The 21,694-nt window shown below is 49.1% G+C and overlaps 2 protein-coding genes across 2 annotated transcripts; one reads left to right on the forward strand and one right to left on the reverse strand.

The window, feature by feature from the left end:
* Positions 1–7,439: 7,439 nt before the first annotated feature.
* Positions 7,440–9,887, forward strand: CXCR3 (C-X-C motif chemokine receptor 3). The gene is made up of 2 exons (XM_010973592.2): positions 7,440–7,708; positions 8,668–9,887. The coding sequence occupies exons 1-2, from the start codon at positions 7,697–7,699 to the stop codon at positions 9,754–9,756; spliced, it is 1,101 nt and encodes a 366-aa protein (XP_010971894.1). The 5' UTR covers positions 7,440–7,696; the 3' UTR covers positions 9,757–9,887.
* Positions 9,888–12,168: 2,281 nt separating this feature from the next.
* On the reverse strand, positions 12,169–21,156 carry GCNA (germ cell nuclear acidic peptidase). Its single transcript, XM_045509204.2, has 6 exons — positions 20,772–21,156; positions 19,624–19,699; positions 16,202–16,346; positions 14,609–14,747; positions 13,206–13,410; positions 12,169–12,901 (listed from the first exon to the last, which is right to left on the reverse strand). The coding sequence occupies exons 1-6, from the start codon at positions 20,869–20,871 to the stop codon at positions 12,652–12,654; spliced, it is 915 nt and encodes a 304-aa protein (XP_045365160.1). The 5' UTR covers positions 20,872–21,156; the 3' UTR covers positions 12,169–12,651.
* Between the last annotated feature and the right edge of the window lie 538 nt (positions 21,157–21,694).

Below are 21,694 nucleotides of genomic sequence, written 5' to 3' on the forward strand. Positions count from 1 at the left end.
CTCAGCTGCTGCTGTTCAGTGGAGGATCTCTGCGGCGGGCACCAGGCTTTCCAGGGTGTGCCTTTTCCTCTTTGTGGGAGCCCTACAGCAGCCAAGTACCACCCCCACCCCACCCCCAGACTGCCAGCTCCTCAGGGAGAGTGGCCTTCCTGACAGGGGCCTCACCCAGCTTGGCAGGCCCCCTTCCATTTTGGGAACAAGAACTCTAGGCTCTCAGCTGGTGACACCCTTTGAAGGACACAAGCCCCAATCCCTTCTCTTCAGCCAGTCTGAACCAAGGATGGGGCCACCCTGAGAGCCTCAGGCACGGCTTGTATTCTTTGAAGGACCCTGAGTGGCTTGGAGAAGGGGCGCTTTGGCTGCTATAGTGTCTTCCACTCGGAGAGTGGGCAGTGCTCCCCTTCATGGTTCCAAAAGCTGCAGGGAAAGTTGAGAGTAACTCCAGGCCGAGAGGTTGGAGATAGCCAGACCGTGGGAAAAGGGAAGAAGCCAGGAATCTGGAAGCAAAGTGAGTCTGGCCTGGAGGAGAGGAGGGGACTGAACTGTGGAAGGGAGCGGTGCTTCCCTGGGGATGAGACCAGAAGACACAGCCAGGGAGCATTTGTTCCCAGGCGGCCTCGGCCCCACCTTCTTCTTACAAGGGCTCTAAGCTGGTCCTGGGCAGAGCATCTGACGCCAAACCCATTCCACATGAGAGATATCCTTTCAGCAACTTTTATTTTGATATAATTTCCAACTTACAGAAAAGTGGCAAGAATAGTACAAAGACCTCCTTGATACCCTCTCCCTGTATCACCAGTTACTAGCACACTACCCCGTGGCCTTTATCCTTTGTGCAGCCTCTCTCACTCTGTGTATCTGTTTTCCAAGTCATCTGAAAGAAAGTTGCAGATGTAATAGCCCTCTACCCCTAAATCCCTCCCTAGGTAATTTCTACAAACAAAGACCTTCATTTACATTGTCAAGCTTAGCAAAATAGCATGGATATAAGGCTTTTATCTAATATCCAGGCCATGTTCAGATTTCACCATTTGTCCCAGGTTTTTAAAGAAGTTTAATTTTGTTTTCCTTTTGTATTTTTTTAATCTTTTTTTTATTGAAGTGTAGTCAATTTACAATGTTACTTTCAGGTGTACAGTGAAGTGATTCAATTATACATTTACATACATACATATATATTTTTTCAGTTTCTTTTCCATTATGGCTCATTACAAGAAATTGAATATAGTTCCCTGTGCTATACAGTAGGTCTCTGTTGTTTATCTACTTTATATATAGTAATGTGTGTCTGTTAATCCCAAACTCCTAATCTATTCCCGTCCTATTCCCCTCTGGTAACCACAGTTTGTTTTCTATGTCCATGAGTCTATTTCTGGTTTGTAAATTAAATTTGTATCTTTTTTTCAGATTCCGCATACAAGCAACATCATGCAATATTTATCTTTTTCTGCCTGACTCACTTCACTTAATATGATAATCTCTAGGTCCATCCATGTTGCTGCAAATGGCATTATTTCATTCTTTTTTATGGCTGAGTAATATTCCATTATATATATACTAAGACACTACCTTGGTATGTGTCTTTTCAAATTATAGTTATCTCCGGATATATGCCCAGGAGTGGAATTGCTGGATCTTACAGTAACTCTACTTTTAGTTTTTTAAGGAACCTACATACTGTCCTCCATAGTGGCTGCACCAATTTACATTCCCACCAACAGTGTAGGAGGGTTCCTTTTTCTTGGATGGTTTTTTAATTACACAGCTAATACATGAATCTAGTCTCCTCGTGAAACAGTACAGAGGCCAAAGGAGTCCCCTTTGAATACCACCCTCGATGCCGGTCCCTCTCACCTTAAAAGGCATGATAGTGTAAATGAGAACAGGAGGTCCCTGCCACTTGCTGGCTGTGTGACTTTGAGTAAGTTCCTTAAACTTCCTGTGTTTCTGTCATCTGTAAAATGGGAATGATTTTAGTAATGATGTCATATTTACTACAGAGTTGTATTAAATGAGTTCATCCCAATAAACTCTTAGAATAGTGCCTGGCCCCATAGTTAAGCAATCAATAGATGTCAGCTATTCTACTTTATAATGTAACTTTTTTAAACTTTTTCTTTTTATTTGTTATTGGGGGGAGGTAATTAGGTTTATTTATTTATTTAATGGAGGTACTGGGGATTGAACCGAGGACCTCATGCATGCTATGCATGTGCTCTACCACTGAGCTCTACCCTCCCTCATCAGCTGTTCTTATTATCCTGTTTGACCTCACTCCGCAGGGTGACCCCAGGGAGTACAAGAAGCAAACATTGGGCCTACCAATGACTTTGTTCCATAGGGTGGCCCAGCCGAGCAGCGGCAGGGGGACAGCCTCCACCTGTTCACTGTGGGAGTAAAGGGGACTGAAGAGTCCATCAAGGTAAGGCTTCCATGATAGAATTTTTATGCCTTGGCACTGTTGCCACCCACACCTCTGAAGAGTCCAGACAGCCCCAAGCTGAGGTAGTGACCCTGGAACAGGGTGGGATGAGAACAGATGCACGCCCAGCCGCCCCTACTGCAGAGGTGGGGAATTTTCCAAGCCAGGCCTTCAGGAGCTGGCCTGCGATGGGACAAGACTTCTTGTCCTCCCGAGGGGTGTTGCAAAAGGGATATGGCACTCAGCAGAGTTTTGCTTGGCCCTCCAGGACCCTCATCCAGGAGATTCTGACTTTTTTTCTCCCTGGTAAATGGAGAAGAGCACGGTGAAAGAATGGGGATGCAGTGAGGTAGACTGAAGCTCCCTCTAGGGCACAAGCCTCACCAGGGGAGCACCTGCCCTCACACTAGGTGCCTGGTTGGGGCCGCGTGGTGAGTAAGGTGTGGCCCCTGAAAGATCCAGCCCTTAGGCATCAGTGTGATTGAGGGGTTCTGGTGAACACATCAGAAAGCAGCCTAGATGGGGGAGGGTAATAGCTCAGTGGTAGTGTGTGCTTGGCGTGCACGAGGTCCTGGGTTCAATCCCCAGGGCCTCCATTAAAGGGAAAAAAAAATGTTTAAATAATTTTAAAAATAAAAAAGAAAGCAGACTGGGTAGGAATGTTGTCACCAAAACCTCCTGGCTGACTAGCCTGGAAAAAGTCACTTCACCTCTCTGAACGTCCACTCCATTCTGCAAAGTGGGTCCAGCAACCTCTGCCTCCTCAGGTGGCTGAAAGATTTAAAAGAGACAGAAAACAAACTTATGGTTACCAGGGAGAAAGGGGTGGGAAAGGATAAACTGGGAGTTCGAGATCTGCAGACACTAACTACTATACATAAAATAGATTAACAACAAGTTTCTACTGTATAGCACAGGGAACTACATTCAATATCTTGTAGTAACCTATAATGAAAAGGAATATGAAAAGTTGTATCTGTATGTATATGTATGACTGAAACGTTATGCTGTGCATTAAAAATTGACACAACATTGTAAACTGACTATACTTTAATTTAAAAAAAAAAGCAAGGGCTGGCCAAATGGAAGCTATTTTTATCAGTTCCCAGGCACTGCTGCGGGCAGGATGACAGGAAGGTCGTTGTGCTTGGTGGTGGGGCTTGGGTCCTGAACTACTCTTCTGCCCCCTACCCCCAACCCCTGCTCTCATATGTACCCTCTTTTCCAACCAGACTGACTGCCCCTGGGCTGACAAGCTCTTCCTCACTTCCTGGCCTTGGCACCTGCTGCTCCCACAGTCGGAATGGCCTCATCTCCCTTTGCCACCTGACAAATGGTGGCAATACCTTCCTCTCCTGGGTCCCCCAAAGAATGAGCGACCCAGTAGCTTGGGGATTCAGTCTTATGGGGCCTGGACTGCCAGGGGCTCAGCCCACGGCCCTGGCACTTAGGAAAAAAAGGACTTGCCTCTCTGTCGGGTTCAGAGCTGTGGTGGGGGGAGAGGACAGAGGATGGGGGCGGTCCTTCTCTTGTGAAATTCAGAGCCAGCAGAAGGAAGCGCAGAGTCTCAGCACGGTCTGGAAAAGACCCACGCCCCTTCCTGGGGCCAGGACTCTTCTTTATTTTGTGTAAGACAGGCTCTGGCCCAGCACAGGCCACGGCCTGAGCCCCACGGAGAACTGGGGCCTCGCTGGGCCTGCTCCCCTGACAGCCTGGGGCTGGCTGCCAAGTCCAGGGGCTTCGGGAGCACGGCTCCAAGGTGAGCATTTCGAAAAGCGGGGAGAGAGGCTGTGAAGCTGCAGACGTGGAGAGGGAGGAGGAGGAGGAAGTGGCCCCCTTCCCTGGCTGGCCCGACAGACAGCTGTGGAGGCCCTCCTTCCTGTGAGGGACTAGGCCCAGGGCTCAGGCCTCCAAGCCTCCCATCTCCCCAAACCACAGCCCAGAGGTGTGAAAGAAAGAAAAAAAAACAGGGGGAGGGGTGGCAGAGAAGAAACAGGTGCACATTTCACACCTTGACCACAGGTGGGGCCCAGAGCAGCTTCGCTCTGACTAACTTCCTTCTGCAGCTTCCCTACCGGCTGCTGGCAAGGCCAGAAGCAGAAGGGCGCAGGTGGGTCTTCCCCCAGGCTGGGCCTGCTTGGGACATGGTCTGGGGGCTGCTGGGGACAGGAGAGGAGCACATTAGAGAGCCAGACAAGGGCTGGGCTTGGCACCCTGCCACAGGCACCTTGGGAGGCCCTCTGAGCTGCAAGAGAGAGCAGCGGCCCACTGCAGACCTGACCTTCTGCGGGCTTGGGAGGGGCTGGTCTGGAAAATTACTAGAAGGGGAGGAAACTGCTGCTGGCTGGGTACTTTACCCTGTGCCACATGTAATCACTTGCTGTCCACCAAGCAGCTCTGTCACCTGGGTACTAGCTTTATCTCTACTTTTTCTTTTTTTTTTTTTCTTTTTAGGGTTTTTTGGCAGGGAGGGGAAGGTAATTAAATTTATTTATGTATTTATTTTAATGGAGGTACTGGGGATTGAACCCAGGACCTCGTGCATGCTAAGCATACACTCTACCACTGAGCTATAGCTTCTCCCCATCCCTGCTTTTCAAATGAGGGAACCAAGGCAGAGAGATAAAATGATTGGCCTCAGGTGGCACAGAGGATTAGGCTAGGACTAGCCAAACTGTCCCAGCTAAGGCAAGGGGCCACCTTTCCAAAGGACCCACCCTCCAGCCATGTCAACAAGGCAGCACACTCTGTTCCCAGGGCTCCCTTGACGTTGAAGGACTCCTGGTGACTCTAGGTTGGTGGCCAGTATTGCGCTCACTCAGCTGTGCTCCTATTAAGTGCTGCACTCTGGGCGGGGGAGACGGGGGCCTCAACAGCCCTGGTTGTTTTAGCTCATCTGAGGACAACCCCACCGAGACCAGCTCCAAATAGTTACGTCGTTGGTCCAAGGTCACACACCTCGAACAGGGTGGAGTCGGGGCTGGAGCCAGACAATTTCAGTGGCTCTTCCTATTCTTCCCACTGCATGACAGCCACGCTGGGAGCAGCAGGAACAGCCCACCCCACAGCCAAGCCTGGCCTCTTAGGATAGAGCCCGACTCAGAATGAAAGGTCTCCACACCTTTCCAACGCTCTTACCTGACCATCTCTCCTTTCTCCTTTCGTGCAACCAGAAAGGTGGTGACTATGGTCCCTATGTGATAAATGAGGAGACTGGGGAACAGGAAGGAGACCAGAGGTCCCTAGACTGAAATTTCACATGGACCCATAACCCTCCAACGTGTATGTGAAAGTCCCACATCAGGTTGTCAATTTCTGCCAGCCCAAGATATTTCCCAAACTGTCAGCTATTATCACCATCATTTCATAAAAAGATCCTTTTAAAACCAAAAAGGGGGATGAAGGGCATAACCACAGAAAACAAAAGACCCTCTTTTAAGTTGAACAAATAGAGCTTTTTGTTTTCCTTGTTTCTCTCATGTGTAGAAGCCTACTGAACCGAAACTCTTCAGGGACCAGCATCAGAAACCGTGCTCCTGGCTCCCGCCCCTCTTCCTCAGCCCACAGGCAGTCACCTGCCAAGACTTTCCCATATGAACTGCCGGGGCTTCTGGAATCCTCTCAGGCCCCTCCACTTGTGCTGTGCCTGACCTTCTCCAGGCCCTTAGTTCCCTCTGGCCTGGATCCTGCAGGTGACAGGCTGCGTTGAGCAAGGAGAGTCACCTCTTCTGGCCACATGAAGTGAGGAAGGGCCTCGCTGCCTCGCAAGTGGGCATCTTGTCAGTAAGTTTGAGCTGAATTCCAGGCCTGAGCCTGGAGGCTCAGGTGATGCATTCTGGCTGAAAATTGGACCCCAAGGCCATGGGCTGGCAGGGCCTCCGTCTCAGTCTCTCTGTCCTTTTCATCTACAGGGAGACAAGGAAAGAGGAAGCTGCCTGGAAGAGGCAAGTTAGGGGCAGCCTCTTCCCTCTGACAGTGAAAACAGGGCCATAGGAAGGGAGAAGAGGGCAGAGCAGGGAGCCAGACCAGGTGGGAGAGGGACTGTCCCAGCGCACAGCCATAAAGGGACTGGTTTGCTCTACAAACGTGGTTCACACACAGCTTTTCCTTAAAATCAGGAGGTCCCCAAGTACTCTCCCCGACCCCATTCCCCTTCTCCTCACCCCAGAAGCAACTGCTCTCACGGATTTGTGGTGTCTCCAGTCCCTGCTTTAAGCTTCTAGAAAAATAGCCGTATCCAAGACAACATGATATTGTTTTGTGCATGTGGTTTTTAGAATTTACATAAGTGGTGTCAAACTGTACATAGTATTCTCCAGCTTGCCTCTTCCACTATTGGTCATTGGCTTTTCTAGCCAGGGTAAAAGGTTAGCTTTTAGTTCGTTTTTAAGTGGATAAATACATCATAGTGTGTCCATTAAAAACAAAAAACTGAAGGTAGTCTAAAAGGAGAGTCAGACTGCCATGGGTTCAATCCTAGCGGCCACTCTTACTTGCTGTGTCTGCTGAAGGCTTCTCCCCTTTTTGGATTAGCCACGGAGATAACTCCCATCACCCCCACCCCTTAAACACACACACACACACACACACACACACACACACACACACACACACACACACAGCAGTTATGCGGTTGGAATCAGGCAGTGTCCGAGAAACTGCCCAAAGCAACACCTAGCACATACCAAGTTCATTCCTAGCAGTCCCCTTTGCCTGGCTCTGTTGGTTAGCTGGGAGGGGCAATGGTAAAGGACTAGATTTAGTGTGATGGATTTCTTTCAGATATTTTCATTTTTTTAAGAAGGTGACTCTGCTTTACAGAGTTAACACGTTTCACAACTCTGTCTACAATCACGCGAGGTCCACTCCAGCCCAGGACATGTGAGAAGCAGTTCTCATCCCTGGCGACAGGGCTGCCCTGCCCTTCCCGGCTGCTCTGCTCTTACTACAGTCCCCTCCCCTCAAAAGACTGGCCCCTGCCCAGAATCCCGTCCTGCCCCCCACTCCCGCTGCCCTTCCCTGGGTCCCAGCCTTTCTGGTCCCAGGCTTGTGGCCAACTCCCAGAGCAGCTTCCCCGGGCCAGGGGGCTGGTGGGGTGGAACTCCATGGTCTTGAGTCTAGGGAGGTCTGTTGTAGATAACCCCATGGAAGAGGCTGCTTCTGAGAACCGCGTGAAACCCTCACTTCCTCTGTGCAGTGCAGGTTCCCAACCACAAGCACCAAAGCAGAGGGGCAGGCAGCACGCCGCTTGGCAGCTAGAGTACCAGCCCAGCCATGGTCCTTGAGGTAAGTGCCACTGCCCAGCCAGGCCAGACCACAGCTCCGAGTGGGGAGCCTAGGACACTAGGGGAACATCAGGTCTGGCCCACCAGCTGAGGCCACCAGGGGGTTGCGTGACTAGGCAGAGAACGCAGGCGTTGTGTAGAAGGAGCGCTGGATGGGGACTTGGGAAACCACCTTGGCCACTGACTTGTGAATGACCACAGGTGGGTCCCCTCCTCTTTCTGGCCTTGGTGCCTCATCTGTCAAATGGGTGAGGTAGAGGCTCACCCCTCATGGCCCCCAGGGCTCCCTTCAGCTCTAACTCGGAACTTTGATCTTCCGTGCTGGACTGAATTGGCACCTGGGAGGCTCACCGCCGTCGGGTGGTTTGCGGGGGCAGGGGGTAAGGAATATTTCTACCAGGGCTGAGTAGGGGAGCCCCTGGTGGGTGGAGGGGAGAAGGATGGGAGCAGAAAGTATGTGTTGGGGGGCCACAGTGATTTGTAGAGGGGCCCTGTGGAGGGGCAGGAAGTTGGGGTCCCCAGAGAAGCGACTGAGAGAGGGGACTATGGGGAGGCGCCTGGGGAGGAAGGTGGTGGAACTAGGCGTGGCCAGGACACTGAGGCCTGTAAGCGGAGAAGGAAGGGCAAGGAGAGAGGAGAGGAGGCAAGGACGGCTCTGGGGGCAGGACGGAAGCTCTCCCTCCGGCCCACAATCCCTGGGCCGATGTGATAACCCAGAAAGAGAGAGAAGCAGCCTTAGAGAAGGAACATTACCAGCCCAGCAGCACCCAGGCGGTGCCAGGCAGATGGAACTCAGAGAGCGCGGTCTTGGAAGAAAGGCAGGGCAGTTACGGGTATAAGCCAGGCCTCTGGGCCTGCCTTACAGAGGAGCTGCTTCGACAAAGACTAAATCCTGACTAAATCTCTGAAGGAGGGATTTCTAAGGCCTTGACACACTCCGTGCCCTCCCTCCCTCCATAGATGAGAGAACGCCAAGAGTTCCAAGCCTCTGACTTTGCCTTGCTCCTGGGAAACTCTTCCTATGACTACGGAGAAAACGAGAGCGACTCTTGCTGTGCCTCCCCTCCCTGCCCGCAGGACTTGAGCCTCAACTTCGACCGGGCCTTCCTGCCAGCCCTCTACAGCCTCCTCTTTGTGCTGGGGCTGCTGGGCAACGGCGCAGTGGCAGCCGTGCTGCTGAGCCAGCGGGCAGTCCTGAGCAGCACCGACACCTTCTTGCTGCACTTGGCCCTGGCCGACGCGCTGCTGGTGCTGACGCTCCCGCTCTGGGCGGTGGACGCGGCCATCCAGTGGGTCTTCGGCTCCGGCCTCTGCAAAGTGGCCAGTGCCCTCTTCAACATCAACTTCTACGCGGGGGCCCTCCTGCTGGCCTGTATCAGCTTCGATCGGTACCTGAGCATTGTGCACGCCACCCAGCTCTACCGCCGGGGGCCCCCAGGCCGTGTGGTCCTCACCTGCATGGCAGTCTGGGGGATCTGCCTGCTCCTGGCACTCCCAGATTTCATTTTCCTGTCGGCCCATCGCGATGAGCGCCTCAACGCCACCCTCTGCCAGTACAACTTCCCGCAGGTGGGCCGCACGGCCCTGCGCGTCCTACAGCTGGTCGCCGGTTTCCTGCTGCCCCTGCTGGTCATGGCCTATTGCTACGCCCGCATCCTGGCCGTGCTGCTGGTCTCCAGGGGCCAGCGGCGGCTCAGAGCCATGCGGCTGGTGGTGGTGGTGGTGGTGGCCTTTGCCCTCTGCTGGACCCCTTACCACCTGGTAGTGCTGGTGGACATCCTCATGGACCTGGGGGCCTTGGCCCGCAACTGTGGCCGAGAAAGCAGTGTGGACATAGCCAAGTCGGTCACGTCAGGCCTGGGCTATATGCACTGCTGCCTCAACCCCCTGCTCTACGCCTTCGTGGGCGTCAAGTTCCGAGAGCGCATGTGGATGCTACTCATGCGCCTGGGCTGCCCCAACCAGAGGTGCCACCAGCGGCAGCCATCAGCTGCCCGCCGGGAGTCATCATGGTCTGAGACCACAGAGGCCTCCTACTCAGGCTTGTGAGGCTGGGATGGGGGCACGCCTTTCACCACACAGCCTGACTCCCCCCCCCCACACACACACACATTCCAGGCTCCTCTCTCGCTCACTTCCCAAACAAACACTCCTGGGCAGCCCTGGATGGCCCCAGTACGACCGGGTATCTCAGGGAGCTGCCCTCCTTGCTCTGGGGGCTGCGGCATCACTGTTCCTTAGCTGCCGAGCCCCATCCTGCTATTTCAGAGGTGGCTGCCTTGAGGCCCTTCTTAACCTTGGCCGCACAGAACCCAACCACCCTCCTAATTCAATACATAGTCCTCGGCCTTCCCCATCCGCAGGGAGCACAAGGCCAACTGCATCATAGCAGCCGCCTCTGCCAGGCCTGGGCCCAGGCCTCCTGCTCATCAGTGACTATGGCTGTGGTCCTCGAGACCCCCTGTATTAGCTCACATTTGGTTTTATGTCTAAAATTCTGCTTCTAATAAACAAGCTTTCAATAAACAAGCTGGTCAGGACCAGGGTGTTAGGAGTGCATTATTACAGCTGGCCCTTCCCGGGCTCTAGGGAGGCACTTCCTGCTTCTCCTTGCCTGGCCCCGGGTCTGGACCAATCAACGCTGCTTGTGTTAATGTCTCTGTCTTGTGTTAATGTCCTCTCTGCCCTCCTGGGCACGTCATGGGGAAGCACCCTGGTACATGGGTGCAGGGTAAGCAGTTAGTCAACTGGCTGGCTAGACACTGCCTTGGCATAATTTGGGGACAGGGCCTTCAGACATAACTAAGACATTGTCCCTGCACTCCAGAAGCTTAGGACATTAAGGAAGATGTGGTAAGGGACAATATCAGCAGTCTATGCCACGAGGCAAATGCGTGACACATGCTCAGAGCACTGTGGCTGGAGCCCTTTTGAAATCTTGAAGACAGAGAAATGGACAGACCTTAAAGGATGAGTGGTATTGCCAAGGGCAAAGAGAAGGAAAGATGGTCTCTCCAGGGAGGTGGGAGAGCAGAAGCAAAGGTGGGAAGGCCAAAAACAGAAATGCTTAGTGGAGGAATGTTTTATGTGGTCCCAACTGGCTAGAACTAAGGCCTCAGGTAGGGGAAGGGTTGAAAATAAGACTGAAAGTTCGCTTGGGATCAGGTGAACGTATCATAGAGACCAGTTAGAAGGCTGTGGTGGTTATTCAGGTTAGAAGTGATGCAGGCTCTTACTAAGGAAATAGCAGTGGGACTTGAAAAAAAAACAAACAAGATTGGACAACTTGCCAACAGTCATTAGCACGTGGGCCACCTGCAGGCATGTCTGGGCTGCAGGGAGCGGTTTCCCATGGCTATAGGTGCAGTGGACATGAGTGCAGGAAATGACAAGAGCTCCCCAGAAAGGCAGGTGACGGGGCTGCTGAGTTAAGGCAGAGGGATCAGTCCTCCCTTTGCAGGGGTGGGAGCACGGTACTGTCAGTTCTCCCTACTTAAGTCACCAATGTGCCATGATCCAGTTTCACAGGCCAACTGGGCCTTTGCTGAGACAGCAGATATGGCTGGAGGTGGGACTGGAAAGGAGGGACCCAAGGATTTAGCTGGGGAAGCTCATACTACCCTGTGTACATACCTCATCCCGTCTAGACTTGTGGTTAGGCTTCAGTTTGTTGCCACTTATGCATCTGCAAGATGAAGGAAGGATGGAAGGAAGGAAGATGACAGAATAACACATCCTGCTTATAAAAAGTTATCAGCAATGCTAGACTAGTAAAGATGTTTGCGGTCAGGTCCCCAGATGTCCACACTCCAATCCCCAGAATTTGTGAATATGTTACCTTACAGGGCAAAAGGGAATTGAGGTTGCTAATCAGTTGACCTTAAAAGAAGATTCTCCTGGATGATCCAGGTGAGCTCAACATTATTGCAACAGTCTTTAAAGATGAAAGAGGGAGGCAGAAGGGGAGAAGTCAGAGGAAGAGATGTTGCTGGCTTTGAAGATAGGGGAAGGAGGCAACAGACCAAGGAATGCAGGCAGCCCCAAGAAGCTGGAAAGACGAGGAAATGGATTAACCCCAGGGCCTCCAGAAAGGAATGCAGCCCTGCTCACAACTTGATTTTGGACCTCTGAGGTCTGCACCAAACTTCTGACCTACTGAGCTGTAAAATTAATATATTTGGGTTGTTTTAAGTTGCCAAGCTCACAGTAATTTGTTAGGGCAGAAATTGGAAACAAATAAAATGTTGATTCCAGCCTACATCCCAGATAGCTCCCCAAACAGGGGAAGGTTGCTGAAGTGCTAATGGGCAGTCACAGATATCCGAGAGCCACCCAAAATGGAGAGGGCTCTCATCCAGACACATCCTAGAGAGCTTCTGATGTCGGGGGTCTTGGACAAAAGACCCCAGGGTTTGTTCTGCTCTGGACACGGGTTGTCAATAAACAGACTTTGCTAACAAGTGAATTGCAGAAAACAATTTATTTATTTATTTCTTATCTTGTGAACAGTTACATTGGCTCAGACGGCTTCATACAATATCAACTAATTTATGAAACACATTTGTCCTTTAATTCTAGGTAAGTATAACAGGCTACACCTGACAGCAGCCCTGCTTTTGAAGGACTGCCTTTAAAACTTGTTCTCTCTTCAGCATTAACTCTCACTCTCTCCACCTGCCACTCTCCAAAACTCATTCCTCTTTTGCATTTCATTCACTACATTACAACTACAGCATCTAAGTAAGACCCAAGGTAGATACCAAGGGCTTCTGAGTAAGACTAAGGGCACAAAACAGTTAACCCTTGGTTAAGAACAATCATTTACTAACAACAGGAAGCTACTTTAAAAGGATTTAAACTCTAATATTCCTAACTTCGTCTAAGATCTCTTTCTAAAACTCCTGACCAATAGACGACTCACCTCACACAAATACTCAGAAAACCTCAAAGACCCAGCATTTTTTTTTTGGCAGCAAAATCCTTGCTGAGCTTTCGCATCACATCTCCATGACTTATTCCTTCTGTCTGCCTCTGAACGATCCTGTAATTCTCCTTCACATACTTGGCAAATGGTCTCACGTGGGGCTGAATGGGGGTCCCATCCTTCCGAGTCTGTGGCAGCATGACCAGAGGGCCCCTGCACTGGGCACAGATGAAGCGGTCAGTGTTCAGGGATCGGGTGTAGCGGCCGATCCTAACAAGGAAACAGACACCACACAGCAAAGGAATCAGTCAGTGGACCTCAGCATCTCCTCTGAGCTACCAGAGGAGAAGCAAGACTTTTTCTGTGGGTTCTCAAAAAGCAGGGCACTGAGCAGTGGCCAAGGTCAGGCCAGCTCAAAGCAGAAGAGAACAGAGAAGGTGGACATGAAAAGGAGTAGGGAAGTTTTACTGCTCAAGTCAGATAGCCGTGCACTTACTGCTAACATCACTGAGGAGCCACTTGGAGGGCACAGGAAAACCATAATTGGGAAAAACTGTGAGGAGGAGGGTCTTACCTGGATTTGCACTTAGTACACTCGTAAACAATCCTGTAGTTTATCTCATAGTTATGGCAACGAGTGACCTTGGGCAGCTCCGGGTGCACCATATTAGATTTTCGGGCATAATACTTCCAGGCATCACCATGGGAATCACGGATACCATCAAGTAGCCAGGAGGCTGCGTGGCATATCTCATGGATCAAAGTATCCCGGAGTCGGTCTTAGAAAAGGAGTAAAAAGAAATCATGAGTGCTTAAACTGACTCTTTTCTGGTCTGTTACCCAACCGCCCCGAGACTCTCCACCCCACCGGATGCAAAGTCATCTTATAATATTCCCAGGATTCTGAAAATGGAATTTCTACTTACTTCAGCCCAGTTTTGTTAATGACAGAAAGCCTCAGGTGAGCAAGTCTTTTCAGAACAGCTCTGATGTGCTCATCATTTTGTGGGACGTAGCTAGCAATAAATCCAGCTAAGACCCAGTCACCACCCTCCAGGAGCATAAGTGGATGGGGTGGGGAGCAATCACCATGACCATGGGATTTAGTCAGGAGAGGCTCCACGGAGAAGCTGGGATCTGAGCTGGGCCCTTAACGGTTGACTGGATTTGCAAAATTAGGAAGGCCATTCTAGCTGTGGTGAAAAATGTGTGCAAAGGTTGGGGTCAGGAAGGCGTGTGGTCCATTTTGAAAGGCAACATGAAGAAAGTCTTGCTGGAGCACAGGTGGAGCAGTGAGAGGCAAGACCGGCCAGATGGAGGGGGCGCAAACCACGATGGCCCCCAAAGCCATGCTCCAGACATTGGCAAGTCCTAGGTTTCTGTGCCAGGACGCCATGCCGTGTTGTGCAGGAGACTGGATGGGGCAGGGAGAAGAGTGAGGTAACGAGGGGCTGAAGCTAGGCAGAGGCAAAGACAGAGAAGGAATGATGATAACAGGAGAGTCATTACGAACATCTGGTGACTGGTGAGATCTAGGGGACCTTGAACCTCAGTTACCGAGAGAATGGAGATGTTGCCACTGGCAACAGGGAGCTGCAGAGAAAATGTGAGGCCTGGTAGAAATATGAACGAACTGGATGCTCAGTGGTGGTGAGACATCCAAGAATAATGTCCTCTAGTGGGGGAGGGTATAGCTCAGTGGTAGAGTGTATGCTTAGCATGCACGAGGTCCTGGGTTCAATCCCCAGTAAGTCCATCAAAAAAAAAATTTTTAATAAATAAATAAGCCTAATTACCTCCCCACCACCAAAAAAAACAGAAAAAAATTTAAATAATAATGTCCTCTAAGTAACACACAGTAGGCCTGTCCACCCAGAAGCGACAGGAAAAGTTGTGACACAGGCTGCCAGGGAACACCAGCACCTAAGAGTAACTTCCCAGGTGCTGGGCCGGACTCTGCCAGCCTCCTACCATTACCTGCAGAGTCGCAGACTTTCAGAGAAATCTCAATCTTCGCATAACGCTGCCTCTTCGGGCGTCGAATCTCGCCAGTGGTGCATAAGCCAGCAGTTCTCAGCATCTTTTTATTCCAGCCGATATCAATTTTCTCCGGCAGCTGAACAAAAAGCCAACCAGTGCGAATCAGATAGCAGGTCTAAGAAGACCAGACAATATCCACTCAAGAGTTCTGCAGATCTAGGGCAGTAGGGGAGAGCTCCTGGGTTCAATCCCCAGTACCTCCATTAAGGTAAATAAATATACCTAATTACCTTCCCTCCTCAAAAATAAATTTTTTTTTAAAAGAGTTTTGCAAATCTAACATTCTGAGAAGAACACCTATGCTGGAGCCCAGGTAAAGACAAGGAATGGGCCGTCAGGCTGCAAGGGAGATGTGTGAGTACATGGGTGCTGGATCCGTGCTCCCTTGTGCGGAGCCAAAAGTCAAGAGTGACCAAGGAGAGCGGGACACGCCTGCCGAGGCAGGCAACAGAGCCCGTGCGCAAGCGTGCTGAGGCAAAACTACAAATGCAACTCAGAACGCTTAAGGTTCCGCTCATCAGTCATCTGATGTAACACCACTGTCATCAGGAAGGGCACCAAAGGCTGGGGGAAGCTTTAGAAAGATCTAAGAACTTTCCTTGCAGAAAGTTTTGTCACAGACAAAACTTCTTTTTTTGTTGTTTGTTTTTTCAGACAATAAAGTCAGAAAACCTAATGATCACAGGTCTCTCTGCCTCCAGATTCTCCCCCATCCCATCCATACCCTCATGCTACTGACAGAACACTTTCAACAGCTACTCCACGTCACATCACATTCCTGGGCAGGATGTGAGTTTTTTTTAATAACATTACTTTTGACAACTATTTGTACATGTATTCAAAGGTAACTTTCAACTCCCAGGCTCCATTACAAACTGGGGACGGAACCGCCCTATCAGGAAGTGAGCACAGTTGCCTACTGATTTCAACTTAAGCTCCTCCAACCTGATTCCCAAGGCCCTCCATTAACCGGCCCCACGCTAGCTAACATGTACTGCTCACCATGTCACAGGCCCTGTTCTAGGCACTTCAGGGGCATTCACCTACCCAGACCTGACAATAATTCTGTGAAGTAGTACATATGAGTATTGCACCCACTTTACAGATGAGCAAACAGGGGCAAAGAGGGGTTCTGGAACTTGTCCAAGGTCCCATAGCTCCTTCCTTCAACACGAACCTTCTCTTCCTGATAGTCGAGCGTCAACACTTGCCCTCTCCCCCACCACTGTTCTTCTCTCCCCTTACCCTCCTTCAACACCCAGAACAAGTCTCACTTCCTCCAAGCAATCCTATTCTCTTAACCACTCAGGCCCTCAGTGATTTCTCCCTCTACTGATCGCCTGTGGTAGTAACAGTCTAGACCATACACTGTAACCACAAAACACTCTGTTTCTTTCCTGTCCGTAATGTCTCATCTCCCCAACTAAACTGGCACTTTTTGAAGGTAGGAAATATACAGTGAGCACATCTGCACACCTCCCAGCACCCAAGAGCACTGGGCATCCAGTAAGTGCTTATTCAAGAGTCTACCTTTTCATCAAAGACAGAGCTGTTAAGCAGAGCGTAGATTCTCTGAACCAGTTCATCCTTATTTCGCTTGAACTTCTTGCCAGAATACTCCTTTAAATTCTCAAGGCCACGCAAGAAACATCCAGGTATTTTGCATTCAGAAGCCCTGCAAAGGCAAATTCAAATGAGTTTGGTAGAGCAAAATAAATCAATAGAAGAAACGGATACGAACAGGTCACGTCGAGAGAGACTGAGAAGACTGACTGGTCCCTCTTCCTTCCAGCTCCTGCTATGAGGGCACTTCATCCAAGCCTTTTTCTCTTCAATCCTCACACACTGACAGAGGTGCAAAGCCCGTGGTCCCAACCTCAACAGGACCGACCCGAGACCTGGATGTGCAGTCTCCATCTCTCTCCTCAGATGTAGTTCTGAGTTGACAACTGGCCGATGCAAATTTCCAACCAACTAACTTGAGTCTGTCTCCAGCTGAATGTGTTTAATTGTCCAGCTTCTGTGAGAGCAGCCTGAAAACCTCAGAGACATTTTAAAATCCATCTTTCACCCTCACACCTTATTCAATTAGGCACAAAGACAGACCACTCTCTTCTTCACATCATCTCTTCCAGCCAGCCCCTCCTCTCCATGAGCTGTCACCACTCTGGGTCAAGTTCCTGTCCTCCCCTTTAAGCCTGGTGACTACAGCATCCCTGTGTTCCTTACCTCCAGGCTCTTTTTCTTCTAACCAACCACAAACACACCCCCCTTCAGATTCATTTTCCTACGCCCTGTTCCAGTGATGTCCCTCCCTGGCTTTCCACTGACTAGCCAAGCATTCAAGGCCCAGGTCAATCTGGTTCCAACCTCTATTTACAGCAACATTTCCACTCTGGCCGAAGTGGGCAACTCAAACATTCGTTGACATGAACTGGGATTTACCACAGTTCATTCACACCTTGGCACAACCTATATGTCCATGGCCTAGAATGGCCACATCGCCACCTCTACTGAGAACAACCCTCTGTGTAGACTTCATCATTTACCAAGAACTTCCTTTGGTATCATCATATTTAATCTTCACAGTCGCCTGTTCCAATGATCTCCACTCTGCAGGTGACAAAACTCAAGTTCAGAGGCGAAGTGACTTACCCAAAGTTCAGAGACACTGAATCTTCTTGACCCGGATTTCAGGGTCTTTCCCTTGCTGCCCTCTCTTTCAAGGCTTAATTCCACTGCACAAAGGATAGTGCTGAGCACACACACACACACACAAAACCTCACACTTGTAATAACTATTTATTTAAACTAAAGCATTTTTATCTCAGCTGGAACAATCCACAAGCTCAAAGAGATGAGCCCACAGAGCTGGCAGGATAAACCAGCAGCAAACACAGGGAAGTGTCTCTGACTTAACAGAACTCCTGAGACTGAGATTTTGCCAAGACGTTCATTAACCCTTAAGTCACAAAATAAACCCTGCATGAGGTGGCTGGGGTGGAGACAGGGAAAAAGCACCAGGCAAGACAAAGGCAGCTAAAGGAAGGGTCTTCATCCCCAAGCCCGATGAGAGTGACTAACATTTCTGCCTCCAATTACTTAGTTCTGAAAGCAAATTGGCATCAGAAAAGGTGACAGATAAAAAAGCTCGAACCACCCGCAGACCTCAGCAGACAGCATTACCCCTGTGTGTGTCCGTGCTCACGTCAAGCAGCCTGTGGCTTCACGAGCCTTCACTTCCACGCTGATGCTGCTTTACTGAAGGCTAAGCATCTCCACATCAGAGGAACCAACAAGACCCCAGATGGGTACATCAGACACCGTGACCAGCAAGCAGCCTGCACAGGAGCAGGGCTGAGCACAACAGGAAGCCTACACACTGAAACAGGAAGCAGCAAGGTGACGGTGAAGAGTCCAAACAGGCTAGCCTCCCTCGGGGGAGGCCGAGGACGATGACACAAAGGGGCAGCTTCTTCCTTCGCTTGTCATTCTCTGGCAGAGCAACCTGGCACCGACCCAAGACACGTGTCCCTAGAGGCAGAGCAGCTTAAATATGGATCTAGGAATCCAGGGAATAAGCTATGCTGAAAGGGGGCCCGTCTGAGAGAGAACATGCTGAACTGAAGAGAAATGCAGAAACAGCCTCTCTGCCCAGGTCCAAGCTTCTCTGTTGCCCCATGCCTGACATATCATTCTTCTCCCCTTAAGATGCATCTATTGCCCCAAAATACAGGTTTCAAAAAAAAAAAAACATACAGTCCTTCAAATATATCCCTTCGCTTGTAAGAGAATTCAGATGTAAGTGTAAATTATTCCTGAATGCAAGTGAACACAAAGAAAGAGAATTATGCTCACTTATCATATTTTTAAGAGAAAAAGTGAGAAGCTTCTGAAATCTAAATGAGGAAATGTGTTAATTTTTTTTCCTCCCTTTGAGCATTAACGCGTCTTTAGTCTAAACGACCTGTTGTTTTCAGTATCAATATAATATATAACAATGTAATATCAGTATCAACATAATATATAACATACAGCTTAATAAAAATAAAAGGACTACAAGCAATCTATTTTACCCTAATGTTTATAAGCTTTAAAGATTTGCAAGAATAAAGGGATAAATTGGGAGTTTGAGATTTGCAGATAGTAACTACTATATATATAAATTAAGTTCATACTGTATAGTACAGGGAACTATATTCAATATCTTGTAGTAACTTATGGTGAAAAAAGAATATGAAAACGAATATATTATGTTCATGTATGACTGAAGCACTGTGCTGTACACCAGAAATTGACACAACATTGTAAACTGACTATACTTCAATAAATATATATATATATATATATATATATATATATATATATATATACCAAAAAAAATGATTTGCAAGAATATATACACGTATTAAGAGTAAAGGTCCATCCAAAGTACTAGAAAAATCTGGAAGGCAATCTGGACTGCCTGTCTCTGATCTCAATGGATGGGAACATGTCCTTTCTGCCTTCTCATCATTCCCACTGTGTTTGCTTTAGTTTGGTGGAAACTGGTGGCCATGAAGCTGTATCTAGCCTGGAAAGAAGGATCTTGTTTGATCATTGTTTAATCTGAATTTAAGGACAAAGGAAATCTCAAAGGCCAGAGCTGCTGTAGGAGGGCAAAAGGCTGCAGTCTTCCCCAGGATCTGTGGAGATCTGGGTGGAGCACTGACGTGGGCTCTGCTGGGGGAGAGGGAGGAGAGAGGTGCCAAGGCTCCTCCCCTACACCCCTCTTCCCCCCTCCTCTTCCCCCTCCTGCTGCTTCTGCCCTCCCAATTCAGGGATGGAAATCTTGTCCTCCCTCCCCCAGACTCCTTCATTCCCTTGAAGACCCGCCATGTGCCCAGGGGACAGCTTCATGAGTGACGACTGCATGGTCAATTCCTGTGCAGTCGAACATGACCGGTACATACCCAGGCTTGCATTTTTCACTTTTTGCTGCACTTGGTTTCTTCTTGGAAGACCCACGTGTCTTCCGTCCTTCAACAACTGAAAAGATAATAGTTCATTTGTACCCAAAGGTAAACCCAGAAGAAGCATCCCCAGCCAAGCCCAGAGCCACGCGTATAACCCAAAATCTCTCTGAAGCGGGAAGAGTGCTCTTTGAGTCGGCATGAATGGTTTTAGCTATGTGAGCCACAGAGCTGCCAGCAGAGCAAGCAGGGGTAGGATTTTGTCCTGGGGACCAAGGACCATCATGAGGCTACACTAGAGGTTAGACTGTGGAGGCAACTGAGGCTCGGGCAGTATAAGGACTGCTGAGGCTGGCACAGCGCACGCACTCGCCCTGAGGAAAGCTGCTTACGTCCCAGGCAGCAACTTCATCTCATCTGCAGGCCAAATCTGGCCACCTTTGTCCAGCACCCGAGCTGCTGGTTGCTCTAGCCAGAAATTCGCATATCAGTCATTAATGTCCTCTGTTTGTTTATTTTAAAAATGTATTAAACATCTATTTTATGCCAAGTACCATGCTAGACTCTGAGAGAGACTAAAAGATGAGTAAGAGCCCTCCAATCAAGAGGCTTACCATCTACTCGGAGGACAGATTCAGAAACATAATCTTTTAAGTTTATTTTAAATTTTTTTAATGGACCTCACGTATGCTAAGCATGCGCTCTACCACTGAGCTATTGCCCTCCCCACTCCAGAAACATATTTAAGACACTTGTGTAAGTTCTTTAGTAGTGATGGGGTCTAGGAACTTTGGGAACCCAGGAGGGAGGAGCAACCCTGCAGGCTTCCTACAGCAAGCGGCAATCGGGCTGGGTCCTAAGAAAAACGGGGTAAACTCAGAACAAAAAAGCACAGGGGGCGGGGAAGCACCGCAAATGATGGAATGGCAAATATGAAGACATAGGAGCATGAGGAATACATGGGCATTCCTCCTCTGTTCCCAGGAAGAACCTTTTCACTGGGATGGCCGCCTCCCTTGGCCATTAGGAAGCCTGTCAAATACGGCAGAGGGTTAGTAGGCAGGACAAGCAGACCCGACAAGACAGACATATCCACAGGGGAAAGGGCACAGCAAGCGTGGCTGGCACACTTGGTTTGATTGGTTTACCAGGTTTCACGGATATATTCTTGCTTTTATTCTTCCTTTTCATTGGTTGTTCCACCACAGGCTCAGGCTTTTCATCAGTTGACAACTTGCTAATTGACATCGCTAGTTCAACGTTAGGATCATCAACTGGTGGTTGGCAGGGATCTTTCTTAAGATTCTGATGACCAACATTATTAGATACTTTCCGTTGGAAGATAGTAAACTCATCCTTCTTTTGCTCATTTGAGGGAGTCTGGCCCTCGTCACACGAATCATCTTCTATTATCACAGGGCCCTCCAAATCATCATCATCATCATCAATGATAATGATTGGAGGCTCCTGGCATGGCTTCTCCTCAGTATCAGACAGCACTTCCAGAATCTCATCTGAAATTCAAGAGACACAATCACAGATAAATACTCCCTCCAATGCCACCCGCCACACACTCAACAGATTACTGAGCACAAATTAAACAAGCCAGGAACTGTGCTATAATGAACCATGGTTCAGAATCTGTTATTTTAGGCTGTTTTACCTCTACTGCTTTTTTTTTTTTATTTTCCGTTGAACAGTGACAGATAAAATAGCAATCTAAACCCAGAGGCAATTTTCAAATCACATTCTCTAAGTTGCCCAATAGAGGTGCTCAGTGGTTCCCACAGGTCTGACACTTGTATATGTTCACTGCACCACAGCAAAATAAGAGAAATTAGAATAATAAAGTGGGGTGGAGGTTCCTATCTAGTTCAGTTTCTATCAAGCATTTAAAGGACTGTCCTTTATTTTGAGATTATGTCCTCACTTAAACTGCTAGTGCAGTTTTACTTTACTTTATGAAATTATGGTGGTAGATGGTAGCTGGAAGTTAGACAAATTAAAAATCATTAGACAAATTAAATTATCTTTCTTATACATCGTTAGACAAATTAAAAATTGGCAACTC

The sequence above is a fragment of the Camelus bactrianus genome, chromosome X (genome assembly GCF_048773025.1).
Source record: "Camelus bactrianus isolate YW-2024 breed Bactrian camel chromosome X, ASM4877302v1, whole genome shotgun sequence".
NCBI classification, from domain to species: Eukaryota; Metazoa; Chordata; class Mammalia; order Artiodactyla; family Camelidae; genus Camelus; species Camelus bactrianus.

Bases quoted from the DNA above. Each gene is read 5' to 3' on its own strand.
- GCNA (XM_045509204.2), bottom strand. From the start codon at position 20,871: ATGTCAATTAGCAAGTTGTCAACTGATGAAAAGCCTGAGCCTGTGGTG. The intron at 16,347-19,623 runs GTATGTACCGGT...TTGCCTTTGCAG, and splicing joins AGTGAAAAATGCAAGCCTGG to GGCTTCTGAATGCAAAATAC. The intron at 12,902-13,205 runs GTAAGACCCTCC...TTTCCTTGTTAG, and splicing joins TGTACTAAGTGCAAATCCAG to GATCGGCCGCTACACCCGAT.